The sequence below is a fragment of the Pholis gunnellus genome (assembly GCF_910591455.1).
Source record: "Pholis gunnellus genome assembly, chromosome: 17".
NCBI lineage: Eukaryota > Metazoa > Chordata > Actinopteri > Perciformes > Pholidae > Pholis > Pholis gunnellus.
In genome coordinates this window covers 15,131,583-15,151,057 of record NC_136544.1, presented here as the reverse complement: position 1 = coordinate 15,151,057, position 19,475 = coordinate 15,131,583, and the positions used below count along the sequence as shown (strand labels likewise).

General features: G+C 41.0%; 1 protein-coding gene across 1 annotated transcript; it reads left to right on the top strand.

The window, feature by feature from the left end:
* Positions 1–236: 236 nt before the first annotated feature.
* Positions 237–18,951, top strand: LOC306709251 (adhesion G protein-coupled receptor E1-like; the record flags this gene model as incomplete). Its single annotated transcript, XM_079177318.1, has 21 exons — positions 237–281; positions 1,967–2,005; positions 2,670–2,727; positions 2,948–3,094; positions 3,745–3,888; positions 4,032–4,178; positions 4,268–4,414; positions 4,513–4,550; positions 4,800–4,880; positions 5,146–5,175; positions 5,296–5,458; positions 5,549–5,662; positions 5,781–5,956; positions 6,043–6,240; positions 6,353–6,556; positions 6,682–6,923; positions 7,011–7,077; positions 7,506–7,597; positions 7,797–7,956; positions 18,720–18,776; positions 18,871–18,951. The coding sequence occupies 21 exons, from the start codon at positions 237–239 to the stop codon at positions 18,949–18,951; spliced, it is 2,430 nt and encodes an 809-aa protein (XP_079033444.1).
* Between the last annotated feature and the right edge of the window lie 524 nt (positions 18,952–19,475).

Below are 19,475 nucleotides of genomic sequence, written 5' to 3'. Positions count from 1 at the left end.
TATGAACAATATCTTTCTTATCGTGCCTTGATTTAAATATACACATCTCCAGCTGGTCCCCAGGCCCCACAATTGTCATTAAAACAACTCCTGATCAACAGTTATTACCAGAACTGATGTTGTGTTTATAACAATCACAGTCATATTAAATTGTATGTATTTCAATCAATGATGTAAACGCTTGAGATTCATTTGATTGTAGTACTGCAGTTCTCCAGTGTGACCACTGGGGGGCAATGGGCACTCATGAATCTAACAGGTCAAATCCAACTAGCATCAAGGTAACGACAAGTAAATGAATAAAACAGACTAAACAACCGAAAGAGACAGTCGTGTTTCTTTTATTATTATTATTCTGTCAGATTTCCCTCTTAATATTTGGTAGTATCCTGTGGGTGTGATATCATTTTACGTCAATCAGTCTATTCTGAGTAGAATTAACACAATTCCATGATGATAGACACCAGTGATCTTTCCTAATAATGTTGTCAAGAAATGATTTCTTTAATTTCATTCCTTCTTTTGGTATCAGCCTTGATTTCAATGCCGTATCTTCACTGGATTTGAAATTTCAGTTAATGAGACCAGGTTTGCAAGATGTTCACACACAGTACATAGCTGCTGCCTTAAAAAAGAAAAAAAGGACCAGCGTGTTTTCCTATGTTTGTATTTGCAGGGATTTGTTAGTTATTTACATACAGCCTATAGCTGCACAACAATGTAACCCGTTTTACAAGACAAATTGACATGAGAGGGGAAGCACGCACCCTCTCTTCTGTTTCACTCTGGAAACTATGAATTTATAAATGTTCAGACATATTTACAACCGCTCAGAAATGGTGATTTTGATAACAACAGGAGCAGTATGGACTTTTCTATCTGATGTTAATGCCTCACTGTACATGGGCTTACATCAAAATACCCCAAAAGAATATCCAAGCCATGATTATATAGTCTGAAGCATGTTTACTTTATCCAACAACATGACTCTCTAACAGAATTACCACATTTACCATCTTTATGATTAACAAGAAGCTATTTCAGCTCAAATAAAACATCTGTCTTTATTTTTGCCTCTGGGGGAATTTTTTTGCATCATAAAAAAAACCTCTTCATTGAAGAATGTTTCGAACATTTGGCTTTCTATTGACAAACATAAATGCATCCATGTGAAATATGAATAACAGGTAAACCTCCTGTTCATGATCATGACGCTAGGCCAACAAAACACAACCACAGCAACAAATAATAATTAAAATTCAATACAGAAACACATACCACAAACTAGAACATGTTCTTAATGCTTTTTATTGCACGCAGAACATTGTTTGGGGTGATCCTCTTACTCTAAGCAGATGGGGACTTTTACAAATGTTAGTGTATTGCAGTATGCCTCTCAGACCTCTGCTCCCTCCTCGCGTCTTGAGCTGTGTTACACTTAAGCTTTGTCACACGGAAATCATTTTGCATTGGTTTTTGCATTGGGTGCCGAACCTTGTAAAAACAGTTTTTGGATGCTGTGCAAATCAGCGGGTACATGGCTTAAACAGTAGTAATTGATGTTTTGTGGAGTCCGACCTGTCAAGATGAACTGCTGTGCCTTTTCACTGCTCCTGGGTGAGTTAATTCATGTTTCCTGACAATGCATTACTACGATAAATGTAAACTACTGTTCACTTAGAGTAATCTGCCTCCAGAGTAAACATGTGCTTTTTATTTTTTAACCAAATGCAGCAATATTATGAAAATAAAATTGAGTTTACGAAAGAATACTGTACATTTTTTTTGCAGTGTGTTGTTGTAACAAATGCTGTTGTAATTTAGTCTCATGAACACGTCTCGTCATCAATATCATCCGCACCAGCTCAACATTGACATCATTTCTATGATATATCTTGCATATAAATCTCACACGCATTTAGAATGCATAAAAACAATAACCCTTCTTTGTCTTTGTGATTTCCAGGTTCCCTCTTCATCCTTGGCCATTGTGCTTTTCCTCCTGGTGAGAATGATTTTCACTTGTAAACATCAGATACAGATTTTTGTTTCTTGGTGACATATTTTCATCATTATTGACATGTGCACGCTTTTCTGTTCCACGCAGGTTCTTGTGATGGATACACGAACCGAACTGACACATGGCGCAACTACTTATTTGTATCATCCTCCTTTTCTGACTATCCAAATAATGATGTAGGTCTTGTTTCGCATTGGTGGCGCTTCTCAGGGTTTGGTGGAGACAAACTTTTCACAAGCTGCCTAGCAGGCCCTAGTGGTGGTACCGCGTACCCCATCTATATGTACAATAGTCATCCAACAACTGAATCGGAAACTCCGACAACAGTGACTGCATATGGTTGGACTGGAACGTGCAATACTTTTTCTCTTACAATGGCCATAGTCCTCTGTCCTGGAGGATTCTACATATACAAACCATCAAGACACCCACAAAGCAGTGCGGGTTATCCAACCTGTAAGGAGTTATGACTCACTGACATCCGTTGCCATGTACTTTAGTGTATATTTCAGTTTATGTCCCACTAAATGATGTGCTGCTAACTGCAGTTAAAGAGATACTTCTAGCTTTCACCAAGAATATTGTTTGTCTATTTGAGTCTGTGTGTGTGTGTTTTGTCTCTGTTTAGACCATTCTGTGTGTAACACAGACTCCTGTGGACCCCTTGCTCAGTGTGCAGGTAGTGGAGGCTGTGTCTGTGTTTCTGGGTATGAAATCCCCCCAAAACACATACCCACACCAGATTCATACGGTTGTATTGGTACGTACATTCATTTCATCTGAGCTGCAGTAAATCACAGTGGGATCACCGTAACTATATATTTATATCCCCATTCATCACACCATTAAGATGTTTCATTCATTACGTTTTGTGAACATGTACCATACTTCGCACCTTAAAGTCCTGTCTGTAACGTCTCTTGGCAGACATAGATGAGTGCCAGAAGACTGCCGGAATTTGTGGCCCCGACGCCAATTGTACCAACACCATTGGATCACACGTCTGTACCTGTCTGGATGGATACAAAGCTACAGATCCAGCATTACCACCTGGAACTTCCAACAAATGCACAGGTACCGTTTGAAAAATGTCTCGCTGTCAATCTTGAGCTGCGATGACCTTATTGAGTTCAGGCTGATAAACAACTTTTTTTTAATAGATATTGACGAGTGTCTTGACAATGTCTGTGGCGATGATGGGACCTGTCACAACAACATAGGAAGTTATGTGTGTGAATGCCATGAAGGCTACCAACTTGTGCCCGACGCAACTCCAGTTTGCAAAGGTCTGTTTTCAGAAATGCTACACATCACCGGATGAACAAGACTTTTTTCTCATGTCCTCTAAGCTATTAACAGATAGTTCTAAATGTCAAAATATGAATACCTTCGACAAAGCAAGATAATGTAAACTAATGTAAGGCATTACTGAGATGCCACCTCAACAGCATTTAGTGTCACAATGCATCTACAGTAGCTCTCATTCAAGAGCAAAACTCACCTGATTTCCCCTCCTCGCCAACACCAAATAGGCCACCTTACTGTGGAAGAAAAACATGGTTCATTCTGACCATTAATTCATAGTAGAACAAACAATTTAGAGTTATGTATTTTTATTAATCCCCTACGTCGGCACATTTATTTTGGAGTAAAATCACTCTTTCCCCATTTATTTGAGCATTTTCACAATTTCATACCAACTGTGTTGAGTGTTCCTTCCTCAGATATTGATGAGTGTTTCAACTCCACCCTCTGTGGCCCTGAATCTGTTTGCACCAACACACCGGGAGCTTATACCTGTAAATGTGAGCTGGGGTACGCACCGACTGAACCGGACCAGGAGCCCAGCGAGACCAACATCTGTATCGGTATTTATATTGATTGTTTCTCAGATTCAAGATGTTTTTCAGCAACTAGGAGCAGATGGAAAACTGCAACTCAATTGTAACTTCGAACAGAAGTGAAGACTCACACACAAAGCTATCTTGTTCGTGTATCTTGTATTTGGCAGATGTTGACGAGTGTGACAAACATGCCGCCATCTGTGGTCCTGATGCCAACTGCACAAACTCAATCGGATCTTACACCTGCACCTGCTTCCCTGGCTTTCGGCTGAACAACCCAGGTGTGATAGCCAGCATTGCTAACCCATGTACAGGTGAGTGCACATGTTCACTATTAGTGTGATTTTGCTACCATATATTTTAGTAGTATGTGTTTAACAGTGTGTTTTCTCTCTCTTTACAGATATAGATGAGTGCAGTGAGACACCTGGTTTATGTGGTAAACTAACTGTGTGCACTAACGTACCGGGGACCTTCTATTGCTCTTGTCCTGATGGATTCTACCCTTCAACTGGACTCTTTTGGGAGACGGGGGTCACATATTGTCAAAGTGAGTTTAGGATGCAATTGCGCACAGTATATAAAGTACACTACCGTATCCTGATGTGCTCAATTTTTTTGTCATTTTCATCTGCACTGACTCACCAGGTCTTCAGGACATTTTAGATGAGATAAAGCCCCCAGAGGTAAGGATCACCAGCACTGTGGCACTGTCAAAGAATGAATTATTATAACAACTACAACAACACACAGGTGTCTTAATCTAATCCAAATTACACATGCCTCAATACAATCGCTTACTTGTAATGTGAGCAGGAAGAGGTGACAATGTTGCAATATTTCATGTTGCAAACATGTTTACATATTTGCCAAAATACATTATCATTCCGGCTTATCACATTAAAGATGAGGCTATGTTTGTGGATTTGTTGCAGGGTCAGACAAAAGAGAGAGCTTTTCTTGACAACATGGACCAACAACTGAAAGATAATGCGGACCTTATCTTACCAGAAGCAGTGAGTAGAAAACAAGGAGCGGTGGTCCTCTCCAATTTACCTTTAAATATGTATTTCCATGATAGATCACTCTCGGCAATAATGATCTATACAGTTTTGTTATTAGCCCTAAAATTATTGACTATGAATGCAACGTTTTTTTTTAAACTGTGCCATTGTTCACGGTTGGATGCTCTGAAGTGTAATGCACATTATGTGAGGATGACACTGAAACTGCATTTACATAATTCTTTCCCTCTTTCTCTTTTGTGTGCTTTATCTGCAGACTGTGGCAAACAGCTTCTCAGCATCTATGGTACTTGTTATTCCATAAATAACCCGTGTCACTGTAGCGCGTCGTTTGATGATGCTCTAATCCTACTTTGTGTTTGCGTCACCAGGCAGGTCAGTTATTGAAATATTCTAATTCTTGCAGGAAGTGTCGGGTGTTGGACCACGTGCCAGGTCAAGCAAGGTGAGTAGCGAAGGAGACGGGGAGACCGGCAGTGTGATCCTGGGCATCTCGGACCGTTTAGTGTCTGCTATCGTGCAGCCAGGTCAGAACCAAACCAAGAGAACTGTGAAGACTTCCACAGTGGGTAAGAAATGCTCATCTTAGTTCAGTGTCGACATTTACTGTATGTGTACCGTGTGGATAATCAAAATCTAAAGACTGACCTGTGTGTTAGATTTAAGTCTTGAAACTGTCGGGCCCGGAGGCAACAATACGAAGAGCTCCTCGCTCTCAGCCAAGGACAACACCATGCAGATCAACCTGGAAGGTCTGGCCAAAAATAACAACGGTGAGAAAAAAAAGCTCATAATGAAAAAGATGATGGCAAATTACCAAGATTACCAGATTCATTTGAAAGATGACTTTCAAATGGGCTAAAACCCCGTTGATCTCCTGGACATTTCCAGGTTCTGCAACAGCGGCCTTTATGACATTAAATGGGATGGAGAGTCTCCTTAGTCATCAATACTTTAAAACAGAGAACAGGACAGAGATGTACTCGGATGTCATCACTGCGATCTTACCGGCAATGAACAACACCAACCTCACTGACCCTGTCAACTTTACCATCCAACATAAGAAGGTGCTGCTCAATTCTTTCTGTCCACCTACCTTTTGAGAAAACATAAGGCTTGCTATCGTTCAGCATATCTTAAAATCTTTCATCAGACGGTACCTGAATCTGGTTTGGTGACCTGCGTGTACTGGGAGGACAAAACAGAGGAGGGAGAAGGAAGTGAGACAGGAGGAAAAAAGACCATGCGTTGGTCGGTAGAGGGCTGTTGGGTTGCGTACACCAATGAAAACTACACGGTGTGCAGCTGCTCCCACCTTTCTACCTTTGCGCTCATCATGCAGATCGGGGAGGTATATCAGATTCATGTGCGTGGTCAAAGTGTGTTGTTTAGGGCAGTAACAAAGATAGGGTTAATCAGAATCTATGCGTCTTTCTCTGTGTGCGCGTGTTCTATCTTCTCAGCCTCCACCGGAGAATCCTTTCCTAGAGTGGCTAAACCGAATGTGTGTGATTGTCGGACTATTCTTCCTCGCTTTGGCCATCTTCACCTTCCTCCTGTGTAGCTGGAACCCCAAGATCAACAACACAGCCCGTCTTCACCTCTGCCTCAGCCTCTTCTTCTCCCATCTGCTGCTGCTGTGGAATGACGAATATGTTGAACAAGAGGTACAGCAAGACCCTCATTGGGTCTCTCCCACGCGTATTAAATGTGAACCAACTGAACCATTCTTCGGTGAGGCTATTTCCAGGAGCAATTCTTTGTTTTCAAGATATACCTTGTGTGTCCACAGCTGGCCTGCACCGTCATGGCGGGGCTCCTCCACTTCGTAGTCATAGCTAGTTTTGTGTGGATGCTGCTGGAGGCGCTCCAGCTCCACCTGTTGGTCCGGAGACTCTCTAAGGTGCAGGTCATCCAGAGAGATGGCCTCCCAAGGCCACTTCTCTACCTGATTGGCTACGGCGTTCCATTTGTTATTGTGGGCATTTCTGCACTGCTATATTCTGATGGATATGGTGCTACTGAAGCAGAGGTGTGAGTATGACAAACAGTAAGACAAACCATCATATTCTCCTGTATGTCTGCATCTATGTTGAAAGGATTGTTTGTTTCCTTTTGCAGGTGCTGGCTGTCTAGACAGCGTCATTTCAACTGGGCTTTAACCGGCCCTGTGATTGTTATCCTTGGAGTAAGTAAATACCATATTAGCAGTTGCATCCCATCTGTTCAGTGGAAATTCAATCAGCTCAGCCTGGTGTGGTCTCTAGCTTTAACTTGCCATGGACCAACTGAAAAACTAGCCAACATGCACTCAAAGGCAAACACGAGGTGACGCAAGAAGCTTTCTCCAAACACAAATTCCCCCTAATTATTAAGGGCGTGAGTGATTTTGCTGTCAAAGCATGGTAGGGTAGCAGACAATGCAGAGCTGACCGGAGACACGAAAAAGTGGAAGGGTCTAAAAATGCAGTTATAATTTGCAGCTAAGCAGTGGTAGGCCAGGAAGTAGTCTTTACCAGCTGTGGATAAATGTCTGTTTTTTTCTTTCTTTCTTGGCAATATGCTGCTCCGTATCAGCTCAGCTTCTGTGTCTGTATTTTTTCTTCTTCTTTTAAGCTTAATTGGATATTGTTCTGTGCTACTCTATGGAGTCTGAGACCCACACTGGCCAACATGAGAAGTGATGTTTCTCAATCCAAAGACACCAGGTATGAATGTTGCATGTCTTTGCATTGAAATGAACAATGTGAGGAATTTCATAGTCTTATGCAGGTACATCATTTGATATTTAACATATTCGTTATATTTAATTTGCAAACTGATAGTGATGTGTTAACACAAAGTGTTCAAAATACTGTACTCAGTAGTCATCTATGTTTAAACTCATTCAATTCTCCTTGTTTACAGGTTGATTTTGTTCAAGATCCTGGCCCAGTTTGTCATACTGGGCTGTACCTGGATTCTGGGCCTGTACCAGACAAACCTTTTCTTCCAGGTCCTCTTCATAATTCTTAACTCCCAGCAGGGCACCTTCCTCTTCATCGTCCACTGTCTGCTCAACAAGGAGGTAGACTCTTTATGCGGGGGATGACTCTGTCTGATATATATTCAGTCCACAGAAGACTTCTACTAGCAATGAATAGCAAGAAAAACAGCCATCTTTCCTTTTGATAGCATTAAGATATACATCTAAAGGAGTTGTATTTCGTTGTATTTTCTAGGTCAGAGATGAATACGTGAAATGGCTGACCTGTTCGTTCAATAAGCGCAACGAAAGAGGATCAGTGGTGAGTTTTAATAACTAAAACAACAACGCATGATAGCACTTATAATAGGGAAATGTTCGTTTTCATTTTAGCATACCTAATTCTTTTTGAGGCTAATATGGTCCACAAATACACAAAATAGTATGCAGAACAGAGACAACCACATGCTAGGTGTGCCTGCATATGTGAACCGATGTGTTCCACTGGTCTGTAGGAAGCTTTCTTTCGAATGTCTTGCTGGAATTAGAATTTGTGTAATGTTGCATGCCTCTTATTTTAATGAAAATAAATACACATGAAAAATGTATTTCTACAGAAAGATGCACCATCAGTCTCCGAGGACCTGGCTGAAGAGCAGAAAGGCTAATGAATATCACAAAAGAGAGACGTACAACAGGGAGCAGATATGCAGCCGTATCCACTTTGAACCATTAGTCATTACATATTATTGTTTTATTGTTGTTGTTTTGGTTGGGGATCATACAATGTATATGTGTGTGTGTGTGTATGTATACCTCATCTGTATCTACTACTATTTATCATATTCATGCTTTTGTTAACTCTGCCTCGCATAAGTATGTAGCTCCATGTTCATGTAAACACAGCATGATCTGGTGGGCAGTGCAAAAGTCAGAGCATTTTCACAAATGTAAGCTCTGTGTCTCCCCTTTGATAGATGACTCATGCATGACATACATAATGCATTTTGTTGACTCATCTGTAAATATGAAGTGTTTTTACTATTGTGGTTATATTGTTTTGAGTGTATAATAAACCGTTGTTGTCTCTGAGTTTCACCAGCTGTTTACTGACACGTATCCAGTGTTTTCACACCTCATATCTTCCCGTACAGGATCGATGGGTATCATGTGCCTCAGCTAATCGATTAGATATTAGAGGTGTGGAAACATGCGGAGTGACAGGTGAATTTTCAAAAGGAGGATTATATTTAACCAAAAATGAGGCAAAAAAATGTACTAAAATATGTAACGAAGTTCTGGGCCGATAAACGTTCACTAGACTGAACTTAACAGTCAGTCAATCAGGGAAGATAATCAAGCAATTAACCAAAAACAAAAGCAACAACAAGCTAATGTCCACTAAAGACATACACAGAAATCCCAATCCCCCCCCATGATGTGACGTCTTTTGGTACATTCTAAAATGGCCACTTCCTGATTTAAGGGCTTTACTTTAGGGAGCCATCTTTTGCTCCAGTCTGAGAAGATACCCTCCAGCAGCAGCAACCAGCAGTGGCATCCTCCTCACCGGTAACTCAAAGAAATAGGAATTTGAACGAAATAACTCGGAAGTGAAGTTACTGAAGTTACGTGACAAATAAGTCAACAGTGGGGAATAAACTGTGGTCTCCTGGCTGAAAGCTCAGTGTTTGTTGGACTCATCCACCGCCCCGCCTTACTCTGTGGGCTTTTGTGGTCTTTATAATCCTCTTTCATGATTACTTATTAAAACACGGCACATTATTTTTCATAGGTATAGCAACGAACGCTGGATGAGAACAGCCAGAACAGCGAATAAAGACCCACCCGGCTTTACAGGAAACGTGTTGTTCCTTCATTTCATAAGGAACAACACGCCAGGTGATGTGGCGGTTTACCTTTACACTGAGATCTGTAGGCTCCAGCTTCTATCTTTATCCTTTTAACCTGTTTTCACTGCTGAATCAGTTAGACTTCCTAGATATATCCTTCGAATGCATATTTTACACCCATTGTTTGCCCAAAAATGTGATGGTATTTATTAATTCAGTGAGTGCAGTTAGTGACAGTGTGGGCTCCATAGCTCTGACAGCTTGACGGGGTAACAGCTACCTCAACTGCGGTTGCTGGGACACATCTGTAAAAGGAAGAGAGGTGCATGGTGACACGCATCTCTGCCCTTAAAGTGGATTTGCATTTTATATCTTTGCATGAGCACTTGAAGGAAAATATTCTTTGAGTGCTGTGCAAATCTGCGATGTAGATGTTGTGTAGTCAGAACTTATCAGCAGATATGTCCGGGGGTCTGTCACGATGAACTACTGTGCCTCGTCACTCGTCATTCCTGGCTATGTGATTTCCTGTCTTCACATGAATTGTGAGCGATTTCAAATATATCAAGTGAAGGTAGTTTATCAGACTAACCCGATTACATTTATTCAATATCCATTTAAAAAAGTCACATTACTTCTCAGTTTGAAATTGCAGCAGAAGAAACATCATTCAGAATGATTTTTGTTTTACCTTAAAACGAGATGTTTTGTAGGCAAATCATTAGGATCGGTAAATATTAAATTGTGATTCATGCTTTAAAGTTACCTGTCATCAGGTCAGATTCCCAACAAATGACTTTGGATGTGCCCCTTAAAACTTTGTAGAAACATTGTAACCTGTATAATGACTTGACAAAATATAAGCTGCCATAAATGCAAACGTTTTCTGGACACTGATTCTTATTTTTACTTTCGATCATGTTTTTTGTTTCAGGTTCACTTGTCATCCTTGTTACTAGTTATTCTCCTCCTGGTATGAAAGATGTTTACTTGAGAAAAATAAAAACTCTCTATAATTGAGACAACTATAAAGTCCTCATTATTGCAACTGTTTGCCTCCATGCAGGATCTTGTGACGGATTCACCAACATAACTGAACCATGGCGCAACCGGGTCTTTACATCCATTTATTTCCTTGACTTTCATAAAGATGATGCACATTTTGTTAAACCACTGGTGGCGCTTCTCAGGCATCGGTGGAGACAGAGTTGTTGCTGACTGTGTATTAACCAATCGTGGAGGCACACCGCGTACTCTTTTTATTTCATTTGCTCACCCAACTGCTGAGTCTGTCACCGCAATTAAAAGTGAGTGTGGTCCTCTGTCCCGGAGGATTCTACGTGGATAAACCATTGAGTCACACACTGCAGAACGGGATATGTGACTTGTGAGTAGTTGTCATCTTTTGTTTTTCTTCTATTTCTTATGTATATATAAAGTTGTAATTCAATTTTATGGAATGAGCATGATGCCTTCATATGTACTTAGAAAATGGCATCACAGGCAAGTGTTGCATTTATTACAATATGACTAAAACACATTAATGAAAAGTAAGAGTTGGCTGTGATGGATGCATGGGTCAGTTCAGACAACCTAGATTCAATTTCCAACTTACAATAATGACATTATGGATATTACTGATATTAAAGGTCAGAACATTCTTCCTTTCAGAGAGCCATCCCTGATGTCGTCATAATGGGAGGAAACATCTCAAAGGCTGCTTTTAAATATTTACATTGCAAGGATGAAATGGTATTTCAATCAAACACTGTAAAGTTGTGCAAAAACTTGTGTTTCGGTCACTGGCTATGGATGGAGGCCAGGTGGTCAATGCGCAAACCCTTTTAGTATAAAAGACCAACTTGGACAGACTCAATGACAAAAGCTCTAATCACGTTGCTCATTTGATCAAAGTGCAATTTTTTTATTTTGAAGAGACCTTCAACATCACGTTTCAGCAAATTTACATATGTTTTGCATTTGATTCAAACCGTTTAAGAACACTTTTTGGGCACTGTGCAAATTTAACCATATACTGACAGAACGTGCCATGATGAACTACTGCGCATCGATACTTCTCCTGGGTAAGTGCATTCCTGTTTTTGTATAAATGTGTGAGAATCTCCACTTATTACTACTTGAGGTATGTATTTGACTAGCCCATATGAATTTATTCATAATATGTCCATGCTGCACATTTTTTAATTGAAGATGAGGTTATTTGGACAGAACGTGAATCATTTTTGATCAAAGTTGTGAGATAAAAAGCAAATTCAAATAATTACAATCAAGTAATAGTTATTCTAAATCATGCCTTTGAGATGTGCAGCATTCATAGTTTGTTATTTAATATGTAGATTATACAAAGTTTAGCAAAATCCTTTCAAGGCACTGACAACTTCTCCTTAACTCTCCATTATTTCCCTTTTCGTCAGGCTCCCTTGTCGTCCATGTCACATGTGATTTTCCTCCTGGTACGGATGATATTCACTTACTCACAGACAACAAAGAAAGCGTTTCTAACAATGGCTGAAATAACCATTCATTTGTCTAAATTGCCAATGTTTCCGTGTTCCTTACAGGTTCTTGTGATGGATATACCAACATAACAGAACCACGGCGCAACTGGAACTTTGAATCGACTTCTTTCCTTGGCTTTCCTAAAGATGATGCACATCTTGTAAACCACTGGTGGCGCTTCACAGGCATTGGTGGAGACAGAGTTGTTCCAGGATGTCGAGCAAATAATCATGGTGGAACACTGTATATGATTTATGTTCCATTTGCATTGCCAACCACCGAGTCTGTGACTCCCACAATAGGGACTGCATACGGTCGTACTCAATACTGTAAGGGCAAAAGTATTTCAGTGAGTGTTGCTCTGTGTCCTGGAGGATTCTACGTGTACAAACCATCAAGACACCCAACTGGCCCAAAGGGTTACTTGACCTGTGAGTTGCTTCAAATTGATGTACTCCAATGTGTTTGTTTGTATAAATTACAGAGACCATGACTTTGTGGAAAGTATGGGTTTGAAGTGAAAGACAAATTTTTCACAGCTTTTAGATGAGGCTGTATCAATAATAACAACTTGATACAGAGCTTGTAGTCCAACATTTCAATGTGTATATGAAAGAAATTTAAGGTAATTTTACAAAATTACTGTTGCAGTCGTGGTAACAAAAGGTTTGCAAAAAAAGGGTTAGGGTTAGCTGCAAGACGTCGCCATGTTGAGAGCCGTTGAGAGGCAATAGAAATGCTCCCAATCCCGTGTATTGCACCTTAAATATATATTTAATTTAATTAAATCAACCCAAATTAAACCAAATTAGTTAGATAGATCCCCTGCTACAAGGTATCTGGAAAATATCGCAGTGACACGGAAAATCAGGGGACAACAACAACGTTAAACACGTTAAACAGCTTCACAGACAAAAATGAGTGTCATTAATGTACCATATACCATAATAAGGTAGCAGCTGGGGGATTGCACAACTCATTGTTTTTGTTTGATTGTATTATAATCATTGTATTTCATCTCTGTTTAGACCATTATAGGTGTAGCTCAGACTCCTGTGGACCACTTGCTGAGTGTTTAGGTAGTGGAGGCTGTGCCTGTGTTTCTGGGTATGAAATCCCCCCAAAACACCTACCCACACCAGATTCATATGGTTGTGTTGGTAAGTACATTTTAACTCGCATGCAGGAAGTACGAGGCATTGTGTGCTTTAGTATACCACTTCTTTAAAGTCCTGTCTGTAACGTCTCTTGGCAGACATAGATGAGTGCCAGAGGACTGCCGGAATTTGTGGCCCCGTCGCCAAATGTACCAACGCCATTGGATCACACGTTTGTACCTGTCTGGATGGATACAAAGCTACAGATCCAGCATTACCACCTGGAACTTCCAACAAATGCACAGGTACCGTTTGAAAAATGTCTCGCTGTCAATCTTGAGCTGCGATGACCTTATTGAGTTTCGGCTGTTATACAACTTTCTTTTTTCCTTTAATAGATATTGACGAGTGTCTTGACAATGTCTGTGGTGATGATGGGACCTGTCACAACAACATAGGAAGTTATGTGTGTGAATGCCATGAAGGCTACCAACTTGTGCCCGACGCAACTCCAGTTTGCCAAGGTCTGTTTTCAGAAATGCTACACATCACCGGATGAACAAGACTTTTTTCTCATGTCCTCTAAGCTATTAACAGATGTAGTTCGAAATGTCAAAATATGAATACCTTCGACAAAGCAAGATAATGTAAACTAATGTAAGGCATTACTGAGATGCCACCTCAACAGCATTTAGTGTCACAATGCATCTACAGTAGCTCTCATTCAAGAGCAAAACTCACCTGACTTCCCCTCCTCGCCAACACCAAATAGGCCACCTTACTCGGCACATTTATTTTGGAGTAAAATCACTCTTTCCCCATTTACTTGAGCATTTTCACAATTTCATACAAACTGTGTTGAGTGTTCCTTCCTCAGATATTGATGAGTGTTTCAACTCCACCCTCTGTGTGCCTGAATTTGCTTGCACCAACACACCGGGAGCTTACGCCTGTACATGTCACCTGGGGTACGCACCGACTGAACTGGACCAGGAGCCCAGCGAGACCAACATCTGTATTGGTATTTAGATTTATATTTTTCAGATTCAAGATGTTTTTCAGCAACTCGCACACAAAGCTATCTTGTTCGTGTATCATGTATTTGGCAGATGTTGACGAGTGTGACAAACATGCCGCCATCTGTGGTCCTGATGCCAACTGCACAAACTCAATCGGATCTTACACCTGCACCTGCTTCCCTGGCTTTCGGCTGAACAACCCAGGTGTGATAGCCAGCATTGCTAACCCATGTACAGGTGAGTGCACATGTTCACTATTAGTGTGATTTTGCTACCATATATTTTAGTAGTATGTGTTTAACAGTGTGTTTTCTCACTCTTTACAGATATAGATGAGTGCAGTGAGACACCTGGTTTATGTGGTAAACTAACTGTGTGCACTAACGTACCGGGGACCTTCTATTGCTCTTGTCCTGATGGATTCTACCCTTCAACTGGACTCTTTTGGGAGCCGGGGGTCACATTTTGTCAAAGTGAGCCAAGTGCAGTTTTTAGATAATAATGAAGATTTGTGAAAATGTGAAGAAGTTCATGAACGATATCTTCTAAATTACTGACAGGTCTTCAAGATATTCTAGATGCAATAGAACCTCCAGAGGTAAGCCCAGATGGCATTCTCTCATTTCAACATTGAGAATTTATGATTGAAGAATCTATAATGTGCATAACAATGTTCAAACAAATATCTCAGCAGCAGTGTTTTAGGATTTTCACGGAATTATATTTGGAGGCCAGAGCTGACCCGGGCTTGTTATGTTGTATTTAGCAGTTATCAGGTTGAGATTATACAAAGTTAGACCGTAAAATTCTCTTAAAACATGGATGCTTACAATGTAGTATAGTAAACAAATACTCAACTGACAATTTTACTGCAGGGTCAGACAAAAGAAAGAGCTTTCCTTGGCAATATGGATGAACATCTTAAGAACAACCCAGGGGTCGTCTTACCAGAAGCGGTAAAGAACACTTTTTGTGTGCAAACAGATCACACAGTTCCTGACTGTCTGAAGAGCTGATGTCTGAGGACACTCCAATTACATTCTATCTAACTCTTTTCCCTTTTTCCTTCTTGGTGTCTTTGCAGACGGTGGCAAACGGCTTGTCTGCATGCATGGTACTTAACATCCAACACAATTAGAGCTCGATGGGGTATTTTATGTTCTTATTTCTGTTTGCCTTTTATTTATTCCTTCATCACAAATACTCACATTCTTGCAGGAAGTGTCAGGGGTTGGCCCACTTGCAATGTCAATTGGGTTGAGTAGTGAAGGAGATGGGGAGACCGGCAGTGTGATCCTGGGCATCTCAGACCGTCTAGTTTCTTCGATGGTGTCTCCGAACACAACCAGAAAATCAGTGCATACTTCAACAGTGGGTAAGAGTGGGTCCCTTTTAGTTTAGATGGGCTTCATATTAATTCTCAGCACTTATCAATTGTAGCTGAAGTAATTCTCATCCATGTGCAAGATTTAAGCCTACAAGCTATTGGCCCAGGGAGTCATCATGACAACAAGGCCCCCCTTTCTGCCAAAGGCCAGACCATGGACATGAACCTGCAGGCTCTAGCCAGCGCCAACAACGGTGAGGCAGAGTAGATTACAACGAGCATGATGACCAAAACACTTGTAGTTGTTTCTTCATTTCTTGTATCATGTGGACATTCTTAGGTACTGCAGTAGCTGCCTTTATGATACTGAATGGGATGGAGAGTCTTCTTAGTCATCAATACTTTAAAACAGAGAACCAGACAGAGATGTACTCGGATGTTTTTACTGCGATCTTACTGTCCATGAACAACACCAACCTCACCGAGCCTGTCAACTTCACCATCCAGCACAAGGTGCAGCCTCGACTAAGATCTAACACCTCTCCATTCAGACAAAAAATAAACTTAACTTTTAATGCAATCTCTGTTTCTCTTGGTTTTCTCAGAAAATACCTGAATCTGGAATAGTGACTTGTGTGTACTGGGAAGACAAAAGCAAGAACAAAGGAGAGGGAGCAAAAGAGGGAGAGACCATGCGTTGGTCGGTAGAGGGCTGTTGGGTTGCGTTCTCTAATGAAAACTACACGGTGTGCAGCTGCTCCCACCTTTCTACCTTTGCGCTCATTATGCAGATCGGGGAGGTACATCAGATTCATGTGCGTGGTCAAAGTGTGTTGCTTAGGGCAGAAACAAAGATAGGGTTAATCTGTGTGTGCGCGTGTTCTATCTTCTCAGCCTCCACCGGAGAATCCTTTCCTGGAGTGGCTAAACCGAATGTGTGTGATTGTCGGACTATTCTTCCTCGCTTTGGCCATCTTCACCTTCCTCCTGTGTAGCTGGAACCCCAAGATCAACAACACAGCCCGTCTTCACCTCTGCCTCAGCCTCTTCTTCTCCCATCTGCTGCTGCTGTGGAATGACGAATATGTTGAACAAGAGGTACAGCGAGACCCTCATTGGGTCTCTCCCACGCGTATTAAATGTGAACCAACTGAACCATTCTTCGGTGAGGCTATTTCCAGGAGCAATTCTTTGTTTTCAAGATATACCTTGTGTGTCCACAGCTGGCCTGCACCGTCATGGCGGGGCTCCTCCACTTCGTAGTCATAGCTAGTTTTGTGTGGATGCTGCTGGAGGCGCTCCAGCTCCACCTGTTGGTCCGGAGACTCTCTAAGGTGCAGGTCATCCAGAGAGATGGCCTCCCAAGGCCACTTCTCTACCTGATTGGCTACGGCGTTCCATTTGTGATTGTGGGTATTTCTGCACTGCTATATTCTGATGGATATGGTGCTACTGAAGCAGAGGTGTGAGTATGACAAACAGTAAGACAAACCATCATATTCTCCTGTATGTCTGCATCTAGGTTGAAAGGATTGTTTGTTTCCTTTTGCAGGTGCTGGCTGTCTAGACAGCGTCATTTCAACTGGGCTTTAACCGGCCCTGTGATTGTTATCCTTGGAGTAAGTACATACCATTTTAGCAGTTGCAGCCCATCTGTTCAGTGGAAATTCAATCAGCTCAGCCTGGTGTGGTCTCTGTTATTAACCTTGTCTGCACCAACTTTTTAGCAAACTGAAAAACTAGCTTACATGCACTTTAAAGGCACTACATTTTATAATTAGAGCATTAATATAGCAGTAAACAACTATTTACAATGTTAGCACCTTTTAAGATAAAGTATTGTTGTTGGGTTTGTTCAAGTTTAAGCGAAAAGCTCTCTGCATGCCCTGATGGATTTAAGTCCAAGACCAATTGTGTGTGTGGTGCAATCCGATGAGAAATCAGCCCAATTTTCATGTTCTATACAAAGTGAGTGATTTGGCTCTCAACGCATCGTGAGATAGCAAGCAACGCAGCACTAACCAGGGACGCGAAAAAAAAGAGTTGGTTTGAATAGTTTTAACTCTATGCACACTGGACGCTGCATGGTGAGTATAGCCCAAAAACGGACTAGAAAAGGTTATGCGGTGGTAGGAGGCCTTGATACATATGTGTAGTGGAAAACTGGTAAATATCTCTTTTACAGACATGATTCCAGGCAAAATATACATGTGCTGCTTGGCGCATAGTCATGTGAATTGTTAGAGAAAGTTGTAGGTTGCTTATTTTCACAATCTTTGCAAATACAAAAGCTTCTGGTTCGTTTGCGATGGGGGGGACACGCCCACAGGCAGTGTTTTTTCACCGCTAGCTAGAGAGGAGAACAGTGTCTGTATCAGGCCTCCCTTTATTCATTCTTCAGAGGCCTATTTCTCTACAATCATTGAAGGTTTTGTGTTATATCTCCTTTCAACTGCTCTATCTCTTGTTTCCCCCCCTTTCAAGCTTAATTGGATATTGTTCTGTGCTACTTTATGGAGTTTGAGACCGACGTTGGCCAACATGAGAAGTGATGTTTCTCAATCCAAAGACACCAGGTATGAATGTTGCATGTCTTTGCATAGAAATGAAAAATGTGACATTATTTTGAAAATTCTGAAAGTTGAAGTACATTCTCCTTGTTTACAGGTTGATTTTGTTCAAGATCCTGGCCCAGTTTGTCATACTGGGCTGTACCTGGATTCTGGGCCTGTACCAGACAAACCTTTTCTTCCAGGTCCTCTTCATAATTCTTAACTCCCAGCAGGGCACCTTCCTCTTCATCGTCCACTGCCTGCTCAACAAGGAGGTAGACTCTTTAGATTCATCGTTGTTCATCTTGCCTTCTGATAAGGCGTCATTTAATTGATCTGAGACAGATGAGATGATACTGATGTTCGACCTTCAATCTTTGATAGCGAGGATCTGGTGTTTTATGTCGATGATGTAGCATTGCTTTACGTGCAATGGTTTGCCTTGCAGTCCCTGTGTATTTTTGTATTGCATTGAATTGTTCATTTGTATGCTCCAGGTGCGAGAGGAGTACATAAGATGGCTGACATGCTCTTGTGGAAAAGACAGATCTGTGGTGAGTCTCCGGCAACACATCATCTCAAGCTGTTGGTTTGCACTGGATATCAATTTCAACAATGCTAATCCTGATTTATAATGATTTATTTCAGCAGAAAGATGCACCTTCGGTCTCTGAGGATTTGGACAAGTCAGAGGGACAGACCGATGAGGAGAAAAAGGAGAAATCCTGATAAAGTAGAAGGGAGAGCTGGAAAATCATTTGTATGTAGTTATAATTTATACATTGTAGTTCAATGAATGTAAAAGGTGACATATTCCAACACGTCTACACCTTGAATGGATCATTGTTGCTTCTGGTTCTAGCTTGCCATTTTCATTGTCTAAGGACTGAAATGTTTAAAAGTCTCAGACGGTGAGTGCTAAAGTGCTGCTCCTCGTCGAATTACTGCAGTCAGGTTTATTAGTGCGCTTAGTTGAACAATACAATAATTCATGTTGTGTTGACTTCATTGTTCAATATTGAATTGCTATAATACTTTTTAGATGTAGAAGAGGAATTTGTCAGGTTTGAAAGTCACACTTGAAAGCTTTTTAGGAAGCTGCGGTTTTGTCATTTCTACACTGTGTCCTTGTGACATACAGCAAATTACCGTATCAGATTAATGTCACACACATTCGGGCTCACAAAAATATTTGCATAAAATGAGGCTGATGTTATTGAAGGTCTTTCACTGAGAAGACTTGTTGAAATTGT